The sequence below is a fragment of the Alosa pseudoharengus genome, unplaced genomic scaffold (genome assembly GCF_046254945.1).
Source record: "Alosa pseudoharengus isolate Yale_2024_CS ecotype anadromous, Long Island Sound unplaced genomic scaffold, YU_APseudo_1.1 YU_APseudo_1.1_scf_12, whole genome shotgun sequence".
Lineage (NCBI taxonomy): Eukaryota > Metazoa > Chordata > Actinopteri > Clupeiformes > Clupeidae > Alosa > Alosa pseudoharengus.
The window spans coordinates 15,128,443-15,153,113 of record NW_027468587.1 but is presented as its reverse complement, the minus strand read 5'-3'; the positions used below and the strand labels follow the sequence as shown (position 1 = coordinate 15,153,113).

Sequence of the window (24,671 nt, the reverse complement as noted above, 5' to 3'; positions counted from 1 at the left end):
CTTTAGACGGTATAAAATCCAAATAAATATCCAACACCGAAGGTTGTTCTAATGCCACGCTTCCATGTGCACACAAGTGGCTACAAACAAAAGAGGGGGGGCAGGCCCTTTTTTGGAGCCTTGGCTATCCACAAAGACTGCGTGTATTCAGGGCACAGGCAGCTAGCGATGGCGAGGTGATGTTTGCAGTATGTGACAAAAAATGTTTTAGCTTAGAAACAGCAAAACATCGCTTGGAGCACCTTAAATGTCTTAATTGTCTGTTGTAGGGGCACCGCGTTGTACATAATTCACAGACAGCCATTACGTGTTCACTTGTATGGTATTGTTGCAGTCACAGCCTGCGCTTTTATCTGTTGAGTTGTTGTGTACTGTTTATTGTGTCGTGTTCTGATGACGTTCAGTGGCGCGACTTGTGTGTATCTTTAAACGGACATGCGAGCTAAGTTTACAGTCATTAAGGTTTTCCCCGAGTTCGGGCTTTTAAACCTATTCGCTGCGTCCATGTCTCCCCATAGTTTTTGTTGATGTCCACTTAGGTTATCTTCTGACCTGACTTTGGCTGGTTTATTATTTGTGCTAACAGGCTTTGGCATAGTCCAGCAGAGAGAAGATCTATCAAGACTGGAAGGTACTAAAAGAAACTCTCTGACTGTATCCTTCAGTCTCTGCAGACATTTTTCCAGGGGCGTAGATTTGCGTGGGGACCGAAGGACGTGTCCACACCAATGTCAAATTACGACTGAAATGTCCCCACCAATATTCAGTTTGAAATGGGGAAAAAAGCGCTCACATGCGCTACACAAAGAGTTAAATCATTTCTCACTTCAGTGCGGATCATCTCGTACAGATCTTGTAATGTGCAGTAGCCAATAGGGTGTGGGCGTCATGACGTAATTACTCCGCCATGTTGATTGCCTCCTTTACCGCTACTCAGACTACTGCCTATGCCTACTGCGTAATGTACTCCCTCTCAGCCGTTAATAATGCTGATTTTGTCAACATACCGGTACCTGGCTTCTCTATTGAATGCGTCCCGGTAAATTCCAGATCCTTTTCGGGATTATTCCAGATCCTTTTCGGGATTTTAACATATTTCTTCTATCTATTTTTCTATCTATTCTTTCTCAACTCTACTTCTAGCTACGTCTCTTCATTCAACAACGTTATGTCAGAGTTATTTTAACGTTCGCGTAGCCATCAACATGGCCGCCACGTCCCACAATGCAACGCGGATCCCACGCCCTATAAGGGTAAATCGCGCTGATTTGAAGTTACCTATAATCCCGACAAACACGGGACGTCCCCCGGACCTTATGCCGACATTCACGACGTCCCCGATTGGTCCCGAACGTCATGTTCTCTAGCGGACGTTCTGGTGACCTTATTGACGTCCGGAGCAAGTTATCGTTTGGTTATTGCATGACGTCCGGTGCAGGACTTTCTGGGGACGTCACCGTCAGGTCCCTCGGATGACATTTGCATTTGGTCATTTCAAATACCTCCTAAGGACCCGACAATAACGTTATACCAGGGACATGGGGGGGACGTTTGTTTATTCACACATGGCAGCGGAGTTGAGAGCGCTCTGGCTACCGCCTGCAGGACGGAGACATCACATCCATGCACGACTTCACGTTACACGTCTGGGGATGACTAAGTAGGCCTATCTATCTATAGTCTCTAGCAGTAGCTACATTAGCCTACCGTAGTCTAAGGCAACATATCATACAGTTTATGAAGTTGTGCGTCTATGAGCAAAGGAGAACCTCTACTTTGCTCATAGACGCACAACTTCATAAACTGGGAAAAGGGTTGTTAACGTTAAACTCAAAATGTATGTGCTACATAATTCAGCATGTCTGCATATGTAGACATGCTGAATTATGTAGCACACACATTTTGAGTTTAACGTTAATAACGTTACAAACTAGGGAAGGGATTTTATCAAATTCATGTTAGCTGATGTGATGCTGTAACGTTAGCAAAGTCGCTGTTCTTAGCTTCTAGCTTAGCCTACAATGCACATTTCTTCAGATAACTGTACGTGATGCATGTAACATGCTCTAAATAGGCAGTGGTTTATTTAACGTAGTCACGTACTTATCTGTTTTATTTTCAGAAACACACACACGGCCGAATTGGGACTGAACCGACTTTTGGAGCTGACAATGCAATGAAACTAGAGAAATGTTAAAAACAGACCACGTAGCATTTGTTTAGGGTTGTCTAGCAACAGAAGTGACTACGTAATTTGTAAAGCAAAACGATCTAGCTCTACATTGCAGAAGAATTAAGGATAGGCTACTGCTTCTTCATGACTTGTTTAAATGTCATTGTAATTTATTTGACGCATGCTCGCGTTTAAAAGTGTCACGCATAGCTGTCCCCGATGTTACAGCAGCTCCTTGTGGAAACAGCAAAGAGTGCACATATCCGATGAGATTTCTGACGAGGAGCAAGCTCTCTGCCTCACCAGAGCCTCACTGTTTATTAATAAAACAATGATATAGATTAGAAACATCTGGAATCTATTTATTTCATCTTAAAGTTGGCTACAAAGAGCATTCAGAGAAAACGATACATTTTTCTTTATCTGCAATGTTCCAGGAAGATAGGCTTACATTTATAGGCTGTCCCTTTGATCACAGGTCCAAGAAAACGAGTGGATATAACGTCAATGCATTCTAGTTATGTTTCATGTAGCCTACTTTATTTCATGTTGAGTTTTGCTTCCCAGCATGCATTGCGATTCATTTAGTATTTTTGGCTATAATTAGTTTTTAATGTTTTGAAACAATATGGTTTGAACAATTTATCTTAGGCTAGCCTAGGCCTACTCTGATGATGTTTTGAACAATATGCTACGGGATATGCCCATTAAAACGTTGTATTAGTTTATTAAGAAAATTACACCGTAGATGTGAAAGCAGCACATCCTAGCCCGGTATAAATCTCCATGTCTACTTATCATTAGCGTAATGCATTCGGAGGACGTGATTTCATACATGAGTGAAAATATGAGGTGAGTGAAGTTGATTGTGTAATTGTAGATCAAGTCGTTAATGCGTGTTCATGTTCCGTCTACCTCTCTCCTAGCAACGCTGAGACTTACAGGATGTGAAATAGCCTACCATACTAAATCGCGCTTCATGTTTTTTTTTTTTTTTACCATCGCGGAAATAGGCTATAAACGTCGCGCGCATAACGTCGTGGTGACCATTACAGGACGTCCTCTCAAAGTCTCGTGGGCGTCTTTTAGACCTTCCGAACAGAGGTCCGCGGGACGTAAAGGGAACCCTACACAATGTCGAGGAGGTGACGTTTGCCAGGGGACCTTTAGGGGACGTCGCCAGGACTTTATTTTGTTTACTGGGATAACTACCGGTGAGCCGCAGCATGCATCGCTTCAGCTTTACTTTACTACAAGCATGAAGTGCGTCCAAATTCACCCATTCTTCTCTGTTGAACTCCTCGAGAAGTAGGCTACTCATCACACATGTGTCACATGAAAGAGCCTTTTCTCAGCTTTTAAACGGTGCTAGCTAGCCACTGTTTGCTGATAAACAGTTCGTGAGAAAGATAACTTCAAGAGATTTATTAATTCTTCTCTGCGCCCATCTCCACATCCATTCGTCTCGGTGGAATATCGTAGGCCTACACACTCTTGACGCAACACATGACAAACCATATATCAGAATAAACAGCAGACCTTACCGAACACAAAGGTGTAATGCATTCCCGTGTATAGTTAGCTGTTCCAGAGTAATCCGGTTTTGAAATAAATTATAGCAAAATTCAACATGCTCTTTCGGCTGCATTTCTTAAAACTGAGCTGTGCTTACATCGCCTTGATATCTGTAAATATTAGAATCAGAGAATATACAGGCAGCTCACGGTTAAGCGCTTGTCAATGTAGCCTTAATGATTTATTTTCACAAAATGCTAGCATGCATGTATTTAAGTTTCTTAAAACTGAGCTGTGCTTAAATAGGCATGATTTCATAACAGACCAAATAGAAAATAAATGTTAAATATAGCCTATATCTGTAGCCTACATTAAAATCAGATTATGTAGGCTACACAGTGTAGTTAGATAAAGTTGGACAGTAGCACATTTTAATCATTTTATATATCTATAGTGGCTGGTGAAAGAGTTGAGTGTTGGGGGGGGGGGGGGGGGGGTTAGTGGGTAGTGTCCCCACCAAAGCTCAGACTAAACCTACGCCCTTGCATTTTTCACTAAAAAATCATTTTCTTTGAGACTATGAGACAGAAATACCACATAGAATCTTCAGCAAAATGTAGTTAATACAACTGGAAAAATTACAGTTTAAGGCCACTCAGGATTTCTTCTGACTTGACTTTGGTTGATTTATGCCAACAGACTTTGACACAGTCCATCAGAGAGAAGATATAACATCACTGGAAGGTAGTAAAAGAACATCTCTTACTGGATCCTAAACATAGCTGTCAACCCTCCCGTTTTTTCCGGGTTTATCACATATTTTAACTTTTTTCCCGCTGTCCCGTTTTAATATTTTCCCGTAAATATCCCGTATTTTAACAATCTCATAACATTAGCTCTACCATCGGACTTGTCAGTCTCTGTACTGTTGTCCTGTTGCTACACCCTTGCCCTTCCAACAAAACAGATGTTTTCAAAGCATTGTTTTGCTTGCTTGAAGGCGACAGTGAGACTATTTAATATGATGCCGTGGTTGTCGTGAGAGCACGATTCAGTAGCACCTGCATAGTGTAGGCCTAGGCTATGGCCAAACGCTGTGTGTATCGGCCTACCACTCAGCTACGAGTAGAGAAAGAATTCCCCCTGTTTGTATATTCATTCCAAGTTGGCCTACCATAACTTCCCAACTCTGCACTGTAGCCCATAAACTGCATGACAGGCTATTTATATTTTCTCTCTAAAATCTCTAAAATAACCAAATGCATTTGTTTAACTTTATGAAAAAGAATTACGCACTATAGGCTACTTGGAACGCACACATTTTGTTTGCAGAGAATGACAGCGCACAGGGCCATCGATTAGGCTACAGAACTTTAGCCTTGCTAGGGCTGTATAAAGTTGACCAAATTAATATAGGCTGTTGTTAGGCGTAAATAAAGTAGGCTACTTTGTTGTATTGTTTAGCTGACCAATGCACAAGCTTCCAATTATGAAACAGACTAATACTGCAACCCTTCCAACGTTGGGGGACGAATGTTGACATTTTCCCGTATTCTGAGGGAGAAACCCGGGAAATCTCCCTTATTTTCAAAGCTCAATGTTGACAGCTATGATCCTAATTACTGTTAACTCATTGAGTGCCAAAAACGTAACATTACATTTTTCCTTCCCATGCGTTGAGTGCCAAAAACGTAATATTACGTTTTTAGCTTTTTTTTTTTTAATTACGAAACTAGACACTCTAACACACCATATATGTGATTTTGGGAACTCTGTGATGAATGGAAATTAAATATATGACGATCGAAAACTTTGGGTCGAATCAGTGACGCATGCACGTCAGGTCAAAACCAGGCCATTTTCGTGGGTCTATCACTAGGAGGCAGTCTCGCCAGGTCTCGCTGATCACTTCCCGGAAAGTTTACAGGCAACACTTCATATTTCATGAAAGACGTTATATCTCCATTTTTAGAAAAAAAAACAGATTTTGATGAAAACCAGCCACTGTTTAGCTTGGGATTTCTCAGGAATAGAGGCGTGTAGAAATACACGGTTTGCACCCACTGAGAACTTAAAGTCTCACCTTTTAAACAAGCCATTGTATGTGTTCATAGCTATAACACAGAATATGCTGTGGCTGTACAAAAATCATCAACAATGGTCTAGATTGCTGGCACACTAGGACAAAGCTTCCGAAAACAGCTTGGCATTCAATGAGTTAATGCAAAGACATTTTTCACTAAAATCTTTGAAATATATTTGAGAAATATTACGTAGCATGTATGAAATAAATATTTGGAAAATACCAGTCTTTGGCCATTGCAGTTATCATAACTTGACATTGGCTGTTTAATAATTTGTGCTCACAGACTTTGAAACAATCCAGCAGAGAGAAGATTTATCAACTCTGGAAGGTACTAAAAGAAAATCTCTTGACTCTATCCCACTGTCTCTGAAAAGACTTTTCTCACAACATTTTTTAAATTAAGTTATGCATATAACTACTGTTCCCCGAGGGAGAGGAATGAGGTACAACACAGATACTATGGGATATCACGCCCTCGCGTGGTCTGGCTGAAGACACCTCTATTCACGCCTGAAAGGCAAGACGTGTGGTGATGTGGGAGGCCCCACCCTCACAGTATATAACCCAAGTCACCACCGTCGCTCCCCAGTTCAACCTAGCGCTCTTCAGCGAGCAACTGAAGCTGAGCGGGGAAACCTAGTGTTGTACCTTGTTCCTCTCCCTCAGGGAACAGTAGTTGTATGCATAACTTAACGTTCCCTTTCGGTCGATTCACTCGGTACAACACAGATACTATGGGACACATATACACATGCCCCACACAGCCAGGGCCTAAGGCCACCTCAATGCCCGGCTGCAGAAGAAAGGACTGAAGGGGCCACAACGTCCAGGCGATAATAGCGTATAAAAGTATAAGTATACTGCAGAGCATACCTCAGCTAGGCACATAGCCTGGTATGTCTGCAGCAGCCATATGGAGGACATAGTGTTTGCCGTCGTCGCCTGGGCCCGGTAGCTCTTCTCCAGCTGTGCGTAAGAAAAGCGGCAGTGTTTTGAAGGAAGAGACGTTGGAGACGGGGCTAGATAGGCAGCTAAGGAGGGGGGGTGGGCACTGGCACTGAAGCGTGCGTAGACAGTGGCTTGCTCCAAGAGGACGTCACCTCTGTGACTACATCCGGGAAGAGGGGAAAGCATTGCACACCACAGTTGGAGCCGGTAGGTCTCTGGGCTGGGGTGGCCACTCAACTTTCCGAGTTTCCATTTTCCCAGTTTCCGAGCTGCATGACGATACAAATCGAAAAAGGAGTTATCCACTTCGCCCTCGTCGTTTGCTGGAGGAGACCTTTGGCGCCCAGCAGATCAGACTGCTTGTCATCGGACAGACCGTGCTCATCCAAGCCCAAGTCCAAGACGTAACCCGTCATCGTCAGCCCTGGGGGGTTAGTGTTGCTGGACCGGAGAACGAGCTAGCTCCATCTCGCTCAGTTCCTCCATCTGGTCAGCACAGCTCGCGGCGGCACTGAGTGAGGGCTCCAACTCGTCTTCAGGACCGCACTCAGCGGTCCTGCTTGGCAGCAGCATGTCCTAGGATCTTCTCAACTAATTTCAAAGGGGGTTCGAGTGTGGCACGCCTGAGCTGTCGGCAAAATACACAGGCATCAGGATGTGTCAAAGCTCTATGGGCATGGACTATTCCCAAGCAGACTGGACAGGCTTTGCGGTAGTCTTTCTCAGTAGCCCTGGCCCGGGACAGGGTCTCACTTGGGGTGGGGAGGTCGATGTTTGAGTTTGTGAGCTCATGGCGAGACACACAAACACACTATTCGAACCTCGCAATTAGCCTTCACAAACAGCGCCCAAAGTAGCGGTCGTCTCACCAATGGATGCTGTTGTCAAGCCAGGCTGATGGACAGTTAAACCGTTCAGAGATGCTAATGCTATTTTTACACACTTCATTACCAGCTAGCAAGCAAGACAGGCACAGGTACTGTAGAGGCGTCCAAGCGAGATGAGAGCTTGAACTAGAGTGACGGTGGTGACTTGGGTAATATACTGTGAGGACAGGGCCTCCCACGTCACCAAGCGTCTTGCCTTTCAGGCGTGAATAGAGGTGTCTTTAGCCAGACCACACGAGGGCATGATATCCCATAGTATTTGTGTTGTACCGAGTGAATTGACCGAAAGGAAACATTTTCTTTGAGGCTATGAGACAGAAATATCACATTGAATATACCAAACAATGTAGATAATACAATCAATATTTGGAAATGACCAGTCTAAGATTCCTCAGGATTTCTTCTGACTTAACTTTGGTTAATTTATGCCAACAGACTCTGACACAATCCATCAGAGAGAAGATATAACATCACTAGAAGGTAGTAAAAGAACATCTCTTACCGGATCCTAAATACTGTCAATGCAAAGACATTTTCCACTAAAGTCTCCTTATCTTAAAAAATTATAATGTAGCATGTACAAAACAGTGTAATACAAATAGATATTTGGAAAATACCAGTCTTTGGCCATTGCAGTTATCATAACTTGACATTGGCTGTTTTATCATTTGTGTCCACAGACTTTGAAACAATCCAACAGAGAGAAGATTTATCAATTCTGGAAGGTACTAAAAGAAAACTCTATCCCACTGTCTTTGCAAAGACATTTTACACTGCAAATGATTTGAGACTATGAGACAAAAATATCAAATACTGTAACATATCACACATCTACAGGACAATGTAGTTATACATTCAATATCTGTAAAATTCCAGTCTTCGGACCTGACTTTGGTTGATTTATGTCAACAGACTTTGACACAGCCCAGCATAGAGAAGATATAACAACACTGAAAGGATACTGTCAATGCAAAGACATTTTCCACTAAAATATATTGATATGTGCAGTAGTAGCAGCAACATAAATATTATATAGATATATGCAGTGTATTAACAGTAATATATATTATAAGAAAAACAGAGTAATATGGATATTCAGTATGAACTGTATAGACAGATATGTACAGTCTGGGCAGTCAGTAAACAATGTATGTAGGCCTACCTTTGCTGTACAGACATTTACACATTCTTCCCACAGCAATATGTTTGCAAGCTTTGCTCATACCGTTCACCACAGCTACTTTCGATTTTGCAACTAGTGTCATCCCCCTCTTGTTGCTGATTGGCCCCTTACCCTTTGGGCCCGAGGGAAATGTTAGTGTAAAGTCGTGTTCTCATAGTGTGATTTCGGAGGGCAGCTCATAATGCACACAGCCAATTCAAATTAGAGCTCCTTATCTTTGAGACAAAAATATCATGTATCTACAGAGCAATGTAGTTAAATGCTTATAAATAATTGGAGAATACCACTCTATGGTCACTTTGATTTTCTTTTGACGTGACTTTGGCTGCTTTATGTGCCCACAGAATTTGACGTATTCCATCAGAGAAAGGATGCAACACTGCTGCAAGGTAGTAAAAGAAAAATCTTTGTGTGTCCCAAATACTGTGTCTCTATAAAATTATGTTCAGCTAAAACGCACAGGACATCTGCAGAGAAATGTATTGGATACTTGAAAAATACCTGTCCCAGTTTAAATTATTTATGGACATCAGATCTCTTGTAGCACAAACTGGAGACCATAATCTGTACTCTTTTGCTTCTCTTTTGCAGATGTGTGTACCCTTAGGCAAGATGAGGGAAAGTGCCAGAAGTACACTGTGAAGTGGTATTTCGATACTGTGAAAAAAGAATGCCTTCACTTCTGGTATAGTGGTTGCGATGGCAATGGAAACCGTTTCAGAACCAAAGCAGACTGTGAGGCTCGTTGTATGAGAACAAAGGCAAATGGAGCTTCTATTGATGCAAGATAAATTTCAGACTTCGACAATAAAAGTATTCATATCATCATCACATTAAATGAACTCTAGAGGATTAAAACAAACACATTCATATACAGTGTAATCAGGTGTAGTCAATTATCCTTTATGGTGCTATATAAAATGTCAGGACTAAAAACAAGGAACATTTATGTTAACCTGACTCTCGCCAGATGAATTTTGTTCCGCCTAGCTCCACTCATCCATCTGGGATCGATCCATTGGAGTGGTGCTTCAGAAGGCTGGGCCTTATAAAAAAATCCTTGCATATGATTGGATAAGCCACTTGTCCGTCATCTATTGACGCGCTACTTCAACCACTCACAAGCCAACCCGTGACGCTGAGAACAGTCTCACAGTCGCTTCTACGCTACGTCACATCTATGAAACTCCCGCCCTGCGTCCTGATTGGCTCTACCATACAATCTGGTGCCGAAATCACTCTCAACGGAACCGATCCCAGATGGATGTGAGTGGAGCTAGGCAGAACGAAATTCATCTGGCGAGAGTCAGGTTAAGTCACATTTATGTGGCTTAAATTAACAAAATTGTTCAAAGCTTTATAAATAATTGTCAAATTCATTATTAAATCTTATGCGTCCTAGCATTTGCCTGAATTCCGGCACAGTACCTGGGAACTTGAAAGCCCTGAAGCAGTGATTCTTAACTGGTCTGGCCTAGGGACCCTAAATTCCCCATGGTCATTAGGTTACTTACAACCCATATTTTTTAGCATTTAGCGCTACATGGTAAGATGCGCAAAATGCCTGTACTTGTTTGTAACATGCTGATGTTAGGCATATTTGCATTTAGCGTGTACATACACGCTTTGGGTTGCACTCTGTGCATACAAAAATACGCTATATAAATAAAAATTTGACTTGACTTGACTTGATAAAGTCCTCAACTCCTGGCGTCGCCTTTCAAAGTACTCAACAAGTTTGTCTTTGACAGTAGGGTGCTTTGATTCTATGTGCCATTTTAGTTTGGATGGTGTCATGCTCTTGTGTGCCAGCAGTTCACTGCACACCACCCACTGGGGTTTCTGTCCCTTCCTGTCCTCAACATAAGGGAATCCACACTTAAAATTGTCAGGGGTCTCCAACCTTTTTGGGAATGAGGGCTACCTGAAGGACCCGAAATAATATGGAGGGCTACTCATTTGAAACAAACAGACCCTCAGCCTAATCCTCCTAAATAATAGACCTATGTGATTTTTACATAAATTATCAATATTATGTAGGCCTATAAGCCTTTTTATATTAAGCAACTGTATTTTCATACTTCAATATCAATACGCAACACTACCAAAATTTTTTGTTCAGTTTGTTCATTTCAAAATTTGCATGGGGAATCTAATCTATTTTTTTAAACAAATAAAAGCAATCTTTTGTGCAATTAAAAATGTAGGTTATAATTTTTAGCATTACCTACCATTAAGAATTCATAGGCTGTTTAAGTTCTGATTTCAGAGGACAATTCAGTTTTAACATTTCAAAAGCAATCACCGACACCACCCTAACTTATGAAGACACCTTTTATAGTTATCGCATCTGAAATCTCTCCATGATCTGACGAAAAAAGGTTTTGTTGTCCGCCAGGTAATGCATAGTCCTATTGCATGGCATGCATGCCACAAGATTGGGGCAACCGTGGCCTACTGGTTAGGGCTTCGAGCTTGTAACCGAAGGGTTGCCGGTTTGATCCCTGACCCAGTAGGAAAAATGTGGGCGGGTGAAGTGGTTGAGCACTGCTCTCCTATGCCCACATCCACGGCTTAAGTATCCTTGAGCAAGGCACCTAACCCCTCATTGCTCCCCGAGCGCCGCTGTAGCAGGCAGCTCACTGCATCGGGATTAGTGTGTGTGTGCTGTGTGTATTTCACTAATTCACGGATTGTGATAAATGCAGAAACCAAATTTCCCTCATGGGATCAAAAGAGTATATATACTTAAATACTTGATTTTCAGCGCTATTGCTACACCAGTACGTCGGAGCCAGAGGCTAAAATTTAACCCAGCTACAAATTCAAGTTAATGTTCCAGATGTATGGCTACATTCATTCTTAAAATGGTTCTGGTCTACAATTAAATGTCTATTAAAAACTTCACAATGGAGGATGTTATTAGAGCGTGATCTGGCTATTTTTAAGGTGCGCTGCAGACGCCTCATAGGAGTCCCGTGGCCACCATGTTGGAGACCCCCATAGCAACAACTGGCACACAAATAAAGTACAAAACAAGTAACAAAAATAAAGGTCTACATTAGGTCTGTAGTGTAGCATTTTAATTGACCATTTTTTTACCCACCTCTTTTTTTACCGCGACACACCAGTTAAGAAACAGAAAGAAAAGAGAAGAGAAGAAAACTGTCCTAAAGTGTAGAGTGTATGATTACTGACTCTACAGGACACTGTCCTACTGTAGAGTCAGTAATTATACAATGATGAGAAGCATTTAATCAATTCAGTAATTCAGGTGCAGGATATATGCCTTTAACAAGGATTCGGTTGGTTTGTAACAAGTTGTAGCAGCACACAGTATTTAAGTGGATAAGTGTAGTTTCAAACTTTCTTTGCTGGGCTGCATCACAAGTTTCTTCTTAAGTGTCTTCTGCTAGTTGTTATAATGTGTTAAGATACTGATGTCTGGTATGAAAACAACCTGATGTAAACAACATTTAATCACTATTCACAATCACTATTACAATTTTGTTTTGTTTTATTAAAATGTTGTCACTATTCAAATTTTACAAAAGTAAGACATAAGATTTCAGTGTAAGTCTAATATATAAAAATGTGTTATTATAAGTGCTTATTACACGGCTCTTCACAATGCAATTAGAACGCTCCAAAATAAGTCCCTTCAGGGCGGAACAAGACTCCTCCGCTGCGCGTCGGGTCTGGTTCGCCCTGTCGGGACTTATTTTCCCAATAACGACCGGCGTTCTATACATTATCCCTTACTTAAGGGAATCTCATTTTAAAACTGTAACCTTAAAAACTTCTTTTGTATCACAATGTCAATTGTGAGTAGTAAAACAAACAGAACACTGCCCTGTTTTGCAAGTTTCTTTCTTTTTAAAGATGCAGTCTGTAATTGGGTTTGAGTTTTGCAATAGGTCATTACAGGAGCTCACCAGTCAATCAAAATACACGTACCCTTCCATACTTCTCAACATGTTGATTGTCTGACAGTGTTCAGTCCACACATCCCTACTGCTTTCTACTTGAGAACCATAGCAATTCACTGAATCTGTCAAAATGTGCAGAATCACAGACTGGCCCTGTAAGTGTTAATTTCGTCAGACGAGACTAGAGGAAAAATGTTCGTCAACAACCTTTTTTTCCATGACTAAGACGAGACGATGACGAGACTGCACTAATGTCCTGAAACACTGACTAAGACTATCTTAAGATGCATTATTGTTGACGAAAAAAGACGAGACTAAAATGTTTTGCATGAAATGAAAACTAAGATAAAATCTCTCTTAATTTTCGTCTACAAAATGAGCTGTTAAGTTCTCAAAATATTCCGAATGAGTTCATGGTTCATGCGCAGCAGCTTTCCTGTAGGCTAGTTTACGTGCTGTTGCTGCAACCCTGTGGCTGCAGCACGAAACTACATGGAACAAGAACACCCGAGATTACTGCCAGAGTTAGCAAGCTAACTACTTTATGCCACAATGTTACATACCCAGAAGTTGAAGCTTCTCTCATACATATACAAATTAACATCCCCCAGAATGTCCATACGAAAATGTTCAGCAAGTAATGTCAACTATTTAACTAGTTACACTGATGATGCAAAGTTTGCTAGCAAGTAAGCTAATATGGAGAGTTCGTGTTGCGTTTGGGCGCATATATCACCATCTAGCGTGGTGGAGTAAACATTCATACTTGGGTCTAAGACAGTGTTTCTCAAACTTTGTCAGATGAAGGACCACTTAACGAATCAATAAAAAAGAAACGCACGGACCACCTAGCTAAATTTTTTTTTAAATAATAGACCTAGCAGTAGCCTATATTAGCCTACACAATACTCACTGAACAACCTTGCTTATTGTCTTTGCACTGCTTAATTGTGTCAGACGATTCATGATTTAAACTGGCATATCTGATATATAGACAGTGTTGTAGAACTGTTTGAATTTACATACAAGTTGGTTCAATATTGCAAACAACTCATCTATATTATATTTTACCACGTGGACCACTTGGGATAGCTTGCGGACCACCAGTGGTCCCCAGACCACACTTTGTGAAACACTGGTCTACGAAGATCATGACAGTGGTCCAGTCAAATCTTTTACTGTCTATGGTCAAATCCCAGCCGAGCTATAACTGTAGCTCGACTTACCTGTGCATGTAAACATACTGACTGACTGAAATAATTTGTTATAAAAAAAGACTGAAATGTTTTGACTAAAACTGACTAAGACTAAGATAGCTTTAGTTTTCTTTTGACTAAAACTAGACTAAAATGACGAGACTTTTAGTTGACTAAAACTTGACTAACAAAAATGATATTTGAATGACTAAATATGACAAAGACTAAAAAGGTAATTTCGTCACAAGACTAAGACTAAGACTAAATTAAAAATAGGTAACAAAATTAACACTACTGTAAGTCACTAACAGGGAGAGGTCTTACTTCCACATAGCTGGAGTCAAGAAGTCTTCTTCATCTCCTCCTTTTGACTGTCTATCTCCATCTACCCATCTATATATACTGACTAGATGTCGCCTTGACTACTGCTCTTTCATTGAAACGAATGTGTCAAGAGAGCTGCCATTTTGGCGTAGGGATCCACTCCTCTTTAATGCATTAGCGTCAATCTACGCAAAGATCTAACGAAAATACAGTCTCAAAGTTAAGTGAAGAATTTGTAACTGGGCTCCCAACAAAAAACGTTTTTAATATTGTAGTAAGGCATGCAGATAGTTTTAGGGATGACATTATTATGCTGGTTGGAAAGTGGTCAACATCACATTTGAAGACCAAATATTTATTACATTAATGAAGTTGCGCGAATTATACCAACCTTCATCTGGCTCAGTTGTTCTCCTGTAGAGTTGCAACAATTTCAAACATCACCACCACATTTATCAGCTTAATTCTCAATACCAATTTCCAGGTTTTGCCTGAAATTGCACAGCGCCTGCTTCAGAGGCCACTGTTCCCACCTAGTTTGGTCTATAATCAAATGCTTGACCTCTTTAGAAAGCTCAGACACTGTAGTTTCTTGGAAAACAGTGAAGAACTGTGTGATGTACTGACAGAGAGTTACAGAGGCTAGAATATTGTTTTTTTCTTTCTGCCGGATAACAAGCATCTCTGAACTCACCACATTTCAGGTCTTGTGAAGCTGTGTTCAAAAGTAGATCAATATAGAATGAAAATATGAGTACTTTAGACCATTATTTGCCAAGGTATGCTCATGCATTTTGTAAAATGCCCTATGGAAACTCCCCATAGGACTTTTGGTTATCCAAAATGCATACTGACAATCAAATGCTTCCTGTCTATGAACCACTTTGTGTAGAAGCATACATTTGGTCTCAAATGAAAGGTAACACTTTGAAGTTTCATGCTTGCATTTTATGATTTTTCTGATATGGAATAACTACACTAAATATGGAAATATTACACAAATATAAATATTTGCAACATCTGCACAACTGATATTGGATAAAATAACATGATTATTTAATTTCTATGGATTCCTGTGAATATTTCAAGACCCAATATGCTATATCTAGCATATTGCTAAGGAAATACACTGCAGCTAGAAGGTAGGGAAGCACCAAAGGCAGAGGAGGGGGAGGAAAGCATTTTTGATTAAATTTAAGTGAGACATAGTTAGATTAATCTGACAATGTAAAGCACTACACATTGTATTGATTCCCAAGAGTCCAAGCTTTCAAATTATGTATGATATGACTATGCTAACATAACAATCTGATGTATACAAATGATTTAAAATGTTGGGGGGTGGTGGGGGAGGGGGGTAACCGTCCCTCTGGTAGGACACTGCAGATTAAGTGGATTTATACATGTTTTACATAATTTACTTTTCAACCACACAATACGTTCTGTTCCATCAAGACAAAAAATTAGCTCTGCTCCCCATCTTTTCCCTTTTCACCAACTGCAGAATTATAGTTGATTGCACAGGCATTGAAATTGCAACACCTAGCACGATGAGCCACCAGAGTGCAACATATTCCTCTTACTGAGGAATGAATTCCTTTAAAGGGGGTGCAGGGTTTTTTTTATCTTAATTTACCTTAACAGAACAGCATCGGAGTCATTGGAACTGCTGTGAGCGGAAAAAACACCCTTGCAACTTTGGGCCGGCAGGCCGGCGCCTTCAGAGACAGAAAGTCTCGCAGCCTCATGGTGTAATGAATTGTTTTACTGTACTATACACATACATGCCAGGCACCAGCTAGAACAAGGTAGCGATGGAGTTTCTCAGACATTTGTCAGCGAAACGGAAGCAGAAAGTGAGTTAACCGTTGTCGGAGGAACAGGGAAAGTATATAAGTAAGTATAAGTATATATACTTTTTTGATCCCGTGAGGGAAATTTGGTCTCTGCATTTAACCCAATCGGTGAATTAGTGAAACACAAACAGCACACAGTGAACACACATTGAACACATAGTGAACACACAGTGAGGTGAAGCACACAGCCTCTGCTGTGAGCTGCTGTGAGCTGCCTGCTTCAATGGCGGCGCTCAGGGAGCAGTGAGGGGTTAGGTGCCTTGCTCGAGGGCACTTCAGCCGCAGCCCACTGGTCAGGGCTCGAACCGGCAACCCTCCGGTTTAAAGTCCAGAGTGCTAACCAGTGGGCCACGGCTGCCCAAAGAAGGGTAGACTGACTGATTGAGGAGTGTCGTAAAATATTTACTCTGAAGATGTAGGGGGAGCTCTGCAGAGAAACATGCGAGCAAAAAGCGAAAATTGCCAAAAACTGCATAGTTTCTCTTTAAAGTCTTGGTTGGAGTTGTACCTAATGCAGATATTACTTATGTAAGTAGCCTGTATCCTGGATCAGTATCTGACAAGGCAATTGTATCCCAGTCAGGCTTACTTAAAGGAATTATCCGGAGTAAAATGCACTTTAGATCAATTTACGGATGATTGGGAGTACATACGTTGAGTTGACATCCAAATCATGTCATTCGGATGTGTTTCAAGAAAGTTCGATGTTACCGTTTTTAGTCAAAACTCGTTAGCGTGGAAGTGAGAAGGGCATATTATTTCGCAGCTACAAAACGCTATTTTTATACCTCTTCTACAGTTCCAAACAACATTACACTTACGTGGTAGTGAGTAGAGGGTCCCTAAAGCCAAACCGAAGTATCCCGAGGTCTTTATGTGGTCGGATAGAGAGTGCAGAATGAATTTCATCAAGCCAGTACCTTTCCGGAAATGTTGTCATCTTTGCTGCCATCTTTAGGGGAATGTCCGTAGGAGTCAATTGCCAAGTGTGCTCTGGAAATTCACAATTTCGTCGCCGTTTAAAAAAAAAAAAAACATAGTCCAGTATTTCTTTTGAAATTGACTGGACTATGTTTTTTTTTTTTTTTTTTTTTTTTAACGGCGAAGAAATTGTGAACTTTCCCCTAAAGATGACAGCAAAGATGACAACATTTCTGGAAAGGTACTGGCTTGATGAAATTCATTCTGGACTCTCTATCCGACCACATAACGACCTCGGGATACTTCGGTTTGGCTTTAGGGACCCTCTACTCACTACCACGTAAGTGTAATGTTGTTTGGAACTGCAGAAGAGGTATAAAAATAGCGTTTTGTAGCGGCGAAATAATATGCCCTTCTCACTTCCACGCTAACGAGTTTTGACTAAAAACGGTAACATCGAACTTTCTTAAAACACATCTGAATGACATGATTTGGATGTCAACTCAACGTATGTACTCCCAATCATCCGTAAATTGATCTAAAGTGCATTTTACTCCGGATAATTCCTTCAACATCATGGAAACTGGGGATTTAATATTGGCAGACAAAGGATTTTTGATCCAGGACATAGTACCAAATGGTGTCTAAGTAAACATTCCACCATTTTTGGAAAATGGAAAATTTACTGAGAGTGAAATCATAGCTACCAGAAACATTGCAAGGTGCAGAGTTCATGAGCGTGCCAATGCAAGGTTGAAATCATACAAGATTTTAAGTTTTGTTCTGGTGAATCTTTAATACCCATTGATTAAAGAATGCTGTGAAGACACAGATTAGACCTGATGAACATTTTATAAAACATTGTTTTTTTCTTGTCTTTGTGTTTTTTTATTGCAAACTCAAAATTCTATTAGAAATAATTAAAATAATTACTCACTGAATGCAAAAAATGTTGCTTCTAAATAAACTTTCAACACACATACAATGTTGCCAATGCCTTGTTTTAAATGTTAAGAACCTAATTACACTGTCAACGAAGTGTACTTAACAAACATATGTAAAACCCATTTAACACCAGATTTCCCTTTTAACCTAATGTTCGTCATTGACCAGCAGATGATCATACTGCCATAATTAGAGCCTTGTTTCTTTTTGTTGTATTTTATCCTGTTTAAATTGTGGAATTTTAATGTTACTTTACCTTCAACTTAATCTCCACATGCTGTGGCAGAACAGCAACTGTAAATGTGTGAACCGGCATAGAAACACTCTAATGCGATAATAACATCATGATAACATAACGTAGGAAAGGGACAGGGCATGTGTAGCGCATGTTTGTGAAGGGGAGGGGCATTACGTTTTGATTTGTTGAACACTGTGATCCTGAAAGAGAGACAGGCTGCAATTTAACGGTGCATGCGAAAAATTCGATTTATTTATTAATTTATCTGAGGTGCTAGAACTGCTTTCTACCCCGTTCTGGCCCACGTTAAAGGATAATTCCCGTGTGATTTTGACCTAAAGTGTGTTGAAACATGATACCGAGTGTGAACATATGTTTTATAGCTCACCTCGGCTTGTCCCCTGCACTCAGAAATCTGGTGCTAGTTAGCCAATGCTACCAACACAGTGTTTCGTTGTGGTGCCTCGGGCATCGGCCTAGCCATGCAAATAAATCACTGTTTTACACCATTTACGAGACTCAAAGTAGCTCCATACTTCATTGGTAGACTTCCGAAGGCCTTGACATTTGAAACGAGACATAGAGAACTTTGAAAATGCACTGGTAGTTTATTTACAAGACGATTTATACAGACAGTACCTTAAGGAATTTTACCGTTCGACGCCATCTTGAATTTAGTCACGATAAGTCGAGCGACGAGTACGAACAAACAGGTATGATAAGGGATCAGATTCCAAAAATAATTCCGTAAAAATGAATGGATTCCAGTTGCTGTTACTGGAAGCAACTGAATCCATGCATTTCCACTGAATTATTTTTGGAATCTGATCCCTTATCATACCTGTTTGTTCGTTCGTCTGGTGCCACCCATCCGTTGTGGAAGATCAGCTGTCCTCCCTGGTGCGATCCAATTGCTCTACAGTATCAAGGAGACCCTTTTCACTCAGAGCAGAAGACCCATTACCTTTTTGTCCCACAACAAAGTCTTTCCTCCCCGACAGTGAGTATAGTGAGCTTGGCGAGTGGCCGTCAGACCAGCTCGTGTACTTCCTGCAGTGTCCGAAGTGGTACAGGAACTGTCATGCATGCAGAGATCAGGGTAAACTACTTTGTAACTTCGCAGTACGCCAGACATGACTTCCCATCAGCCTCTGGAAGTAGGCCAGTCCATTACCGAGCCCAAATGGAAGCACTCGCATCAGCTCAACTTGCCAGCTGCTGCTGCTAGTGCGGCTCCAGTGCAGGCGGGTCAGGACAATTACAAGTGCCTTACAACCTTCAGTATGGCTGGAAATCACAGAGCAACTCAGAAATCAATACTGCATGATACTCTGCCCATGATAATGACAAATACCACGATACAGCGATTTTGCACTACTCTGCAGTACATTGCAAAAGATTAATCTACAATACATCACAATATCTGTGTTCATGAAAAAGAAGCTGTAATTATGTATTTATTCACTACATTTCAGCTGGCTTGTCATTGTTGATAATTCATATATCTTATAATATCTTATAATAATTCTTATTCTTATAATATGAGAAACTTTTAATAGGAAATCATGAAGGCAACAGTAGTTGTCACTACTGACCATTTATAAATTGAGAGGGCACATCCATAGGCACAGCACTAGCCATTGGCTGAATGGAGCTGGCAAAAGAAAAGATGAGAATGTGTAGACACAATGCTCTTAAAGTGACAGTGCACCATTTCTAAATGATTTAAACAGCATCAAATTAGCAGTATTTCTTAAGAAATGTTTTTTTTTTCTTTCTCTTTTTCTTTGGGGCAGCCCACCAGCCAAGTTTCAAAACCCAATGTGGCCCTTGAGCGAAAAAGTTTGCCCACCCCTGGCTTAGTGCCTCTGAAAAATATAAAAATAATAAGTGCAGAGGATTTTTTTTTATCTAAATATAGCGATGGTTAGTGTGTAACTGACTTTATTTTTGCAGAGAGAATGCATCATACTACAAAAACATTTAAAAAACAAACAACACCTACCATTTGCCCTTAAATAAAAACACATGAACTTTCTCTCCACATATGGCTATCTTAAGCCATGATTAAATATGTCAACATAACACAGAAATTAGGCTACAAATGTGCCGGAAAAGTCTTTGCTCCAAGATATTCCATGAATTCAACTCTTCACTTTCCAATCCTCCGCCGATTTACTGCTGCAGCTGCACAGAGCTATGCCACCTCAAAAGCTTTGTACACGAGTTGAGACGTGAGATTCAGGCATAGCCACCACTCCCGTTCAAATTGATAAATGCCATGCTTTGCGTGGAAATGAGCGTACACCTGTCCTACACCTGCTTGAATTTCCCCTGGAGATCAATAAAGTATCTATCTATCTATCTATCTATCTATCTATCTATCTATCTATGCCTTTTTTAGGTTGTACGTTTGTTTCATAAATGAGGGCCAGTGTGACCACTATGACTTCTACATCCCGCCTGTAGGACTTGCAATCTCTTGGCGATGTGACATTTTTTGTTTATTTTTAAGAAAATAATCCAACTCTGCAATAGGCCTCATTGACATGAGCTCATGCAAGTCAGAAAGGGGAAGATTCTATTGGAGAAAGGTTCCAATGGGGACTGACATAGAAGCAATGAGAGGGAGTGAAGGGGTGTGTGTGTGTGTATGTGTGTGTGTGGGTTGTGTGAATGTACAGAAGCACAGATACAGTCCATCTGCTCAACAGGTATGTTCCTGGACTCAATTTTATTCACAGACCATTTTCTCACCACACAATGGGTGTTTTAAAGTTAAACTAGATGTACCGCAGAGCGGTACAAAATATGACCGCCGCCCAGTCCAGCACATTTTTTCCACAAAAAGAAATCACGCTGAAAGGCCTATATGATTCTAACTGTCTCACTAAATTGCATTATCCACACTCAATTCTCACTGGTATCTGCTAAACCAGGGGTCCCCAACCTTTTATGTACCATGGACCGGTTTGATTCCTATTTTTTTTTCACGGACCGGCGGGGGGGGGGGGGGGGGGTTCGGGTGTTCCATGTTCCATATGTGTTGTGCATGCACAACTTGAAAAGAACTAGCTCCAGTTATGTAGGAACAGTGAAGGTAACGATCTCTTGTGAAAAACGTGAACTTGAAGAAGTGAAAATTGAACAATATGAACTATGAATATTGAACAACTTGAAGCTACATCTATATGTGTGAACCTGCTTAACAAAATATGGGAACAAAACATGGGCTATGTGCGCCGCGGTGGGCTTTGCCGCGATTATGGACACGTACCAAATGCTTCATGTGAAACGCCTGTGGGCGCATTGGAGAAAGCCATGAGCGTCCCTCTCGCACGATAAAGGTGTTGAAAACGGCCAATAAACTCCTCTAAGCAGGCAATAGATGGCATGGGCATGTCACATATTATTGTCTTTTGATTAGGCCTACCAAGCACATATTCACGTTTAAATGAATGTTACTGGATAATTTAAAACAAAAGCAAATTGTCCTGAAAGCATCCGATATGTCGCCCTTGGATTGAAAGTCAAAACTTTGAATGCGTCTTATGAAGCATTGGAGAAAGCCATGAGCGTCTCTCTTGCAAAATAAGTATAGGTATAATTATATATACTCTTTTGATCCCGTGAGGGAAATTTGGTCTGCATTTATCCCAACACAGTGAGGTGAAGCACACACTACCTGCAACAACAGCGGGAAAAAGATGGGGACTAAACGTGCATTATGAATATAATCAGTGGGAGCCCTGTGCTTGTTTCCCTGCAACAAGAAGCTTCCATCTGGGGGTGATAGAAGACAGTGACACCCTCAGTGTGTTTGAAATGTCCAGTCGATTGCGCAATTTGGTCTTAGTTGCAGTCATTGCCGAAAACCCGCACTGTAACAAGATTCCGTGATTTTCACAGCATCACTGCTGTTTTTGGGGAAAATGTGTACTGTATTTGTGAATACAGTATGTTGCTGTGGTTTCGCTATGAATTATGGTCAAAAATGGTCAAACTACAGTAATAAAATTTTGCTGCGAATCATAACACAGTAATAAATCTGACTCCTCCCTCACTTGTCAGCTTTTTGAAAATTTTGAAAAAACATGGCGGAAAATCAGTTGGGGTTTTCTGTTTTCTTTTTGCACATAAATACAAAGTTAAGCTCCCAGATAGCAAGGTGACATTGATATTATGTTGATTTTCCATCCAAATCATAATTTTGAAAAGATATTGAAAAGTCATGGATTTATGGTTTACTGGGAAATTTTGACGTGGTGATTGAAACGTGCACCGCGCGACGACGTTTGAACTGTCCGGCGGGAGATCATTTTTGAGCAACAGTTCAGTCAGTCAGACCAACGGTGTTCAGCACTCTGACAAGTTCGCAGCTCCACCTTAATGGTAAGCAAGCATTTATTTATGTAACGTTAACGTTAATGTTTCATTGTGAAAGTGTACTACATTAAATTCGGGCATGTGTACAGTCTATGTACGTTGTACTGTCTAACTTACAACTCATCCATGCTTGTTGGATCAACTAAGTAAGTAGCAGCTAACGTTAGGCTAGCTATCATAGTTGCTGTTGCTGTGACGGTGGCATTAACGTTAATGTTTTATGTTACGTTAACGTTATGGCAGTCTCATTTATATTAGGCCTACCTTAGTTCTCAGTAAGTTACAGTTTATTATATTCATATCATTTATATAAAACATTCACTAGTAGTGCTAGGCCTAGTATGTTACTGTCACAAATGTTAGGCTGAAGATGATGTGCTGCTGGTTAACGTTAACGTGGAGGTTTAGCTGACTTATGTAACGTTAACTCCCCGTAATCATGTACGGTTTTGTGAGTTTAATAGGCGAACTTTAGCAATATTGATATAAGTTAACTTTAAGTCACATCTGACTATCATTAACCGTTGTTCGGACGAACAGCGCGAATGGCTGTTGCTGCAAGCAAAAATCATCAATGACCTCACCCAGCTGGCTAACGTTAAATATACCTTGCGAAACTGAGTTATGCTAACACCATCTTTAGCCTGGCATTTTGACAGTAAACTCAAAAAACATACAGTATATATATATAAATGATTATTCTAAAGTTTCACTTGTAAGTAGCCTTCAGTTTCAGTTGAACATTGTTATCTAACACTATTTATCTTTTCTTCTTCTATTTCTGCTAGGTGCTGCTTCACTCTGCTACTGGTGGTGGATCAGGCTGACTGCAACCGTTGGTCTAACGTTAGGATGCAGCACACGAGAATTTCTAAACGGAAAAAAGTGAATAAATGTACTTGCTTTTCAAACTGATAACAAGTTGTCAATGGTTATTTATGCAAGTTTGTGTAGCCTAAACCATACATAGGCCTAGCCAAATTTATCCTGGCTGTAGATAAAGCAGGATATGAATTTCCCAAAATTACTGTATATAATATTACAGCACTGGTATTACTACTGTACTTAGTTACAGTATGATCCATAAGTACTGTGATTAAAAATACGGTAGACAATTCAATGCTGTATACATTACAGCACTGGTAGTACTACTGTAGTTTGCATTTACAGTATCAGGCATAGGTACTGTGATTTCATATACAGTAGGTGTACTGTAGAGTGAAATACAGCAACTTGCTGGTTATTTGCTGCCAGCAAGTTGCTGTAAATTTTACGTAAAACTTTTTACAGTGCGGCCTCGCATACGTGGTGGGAAACGTTTTCAGCGCTTTTACAGCTATCTCGGGATATTCTGATTTGGTTTTGATCCAAAAACCCGCCAGAGAGGTTTCCTTATACACACTCTTAAGACCACCGTCATTTGCAATTTCGATCAACTGCTCTTCCTCCTGCGCTGACAAGTTAGGACTATTCGGGATATTGACAAATGGGTTGCGGACCCACTCATTGGTTTGCCAAAATCCCCACTACTGTTTGGAACATATCAAATACACCCCGGTCCACTCGTCGTCCCCACAAATCAAGCTTGGCTTTAAATGCAGCGACTTTATCTGCCAGTTTAAAGACAGTCGTCATTCTCCCCTGGAGTGACAGGTTGAGGTCATTAAGCAACCCGAATATGTCACACAGGTAATCCTCATCACTAAAATGTGCAGCTAACGGTGACTTTTTTCTGTAAGAAATCTCTGCAGCGGCTCTCGCAACTCAAACACCCTGGCCAGTGACCTGCTAAAGATGCTTGTTTTTTGTTGTTCATTCTAGCAGTTTAGCTAACTTCGTGTGACACTACCGTTCGCCAAGAACTGATCAAGTGAAGTGAGCTGACCTGAGGCTGCGCAGCGCTGAAGGCAATTACTGTATGTAAAAGTGTTGAAGGCGGGCAGACAGACGTAAGAAAATAGACCTTGCATAATGCAAACATGCGTGCAATCAAACAACTGCATATAGGCCTATGCCATGTAAAAACGTGACATTATTGCGAATTAAATTTAGTTTAGTTTGCATGCATTTTTTTTTTAAACTCA

The 24,671-nt window shown here is 40.7% G+C and overlaps 1 protein-coding gene and 1 long non-coding RNA gene across 2 annotated transcripts in view; both read left to right on the top strand.

Annotated features, from left to right (window-relative positions):
- Positions 1–12,643, top strand: part of LOC143119620 (collagen alpha-6(VI) chain-like) — a 73,098-nt gene extending 60,455 nt beyond the window's left edge. Inside the window, exons 48-54 of the mRNA XM_076281241.1 lie at positions 587–631; positions 4,388–4,432; positions 6,058–6,102; positions 8,045–8,089; positions 8,290–8,334; positions 9,137–9,181; positions 9,384–12,643. Of these exons, the coding sequence (XP_076137356.1) occupies positions 587–631; positions 4,388–4,432; positions 6,058–6,102; positions 8,045–8,089; positions 8,290–8,334; positions 9,137–9,181; positions 9,384–9,583 (470 nt within the window). The 3' untranslated portion in view covers positions 9,584–12,643. The remainder of the gene's footprint in view (positions 1–586; positions 632–4,387; positions 4,433–6,057; positions 6,103–8,044; positions 8,090–8,289; positions 8,335–9,136; positions 9,182–9,383) is intronic.
- Positions 12,644–22,405: 9,762 nt separating this feature from the next.
- Positions 22,406–23,508, top strand: LOC143118366 (uncharacterized). Its single transcript, XR_012986124.1, has 2 exons — positions 22,406–22,593; positions 23,376–23,508. It is a non-coding gene; the product is annotated as an uncharacterized LOC143118366 (long non-coding RNA).
- Positions 23,509–24,671: the final 1,163 nt, after the last annotated feature.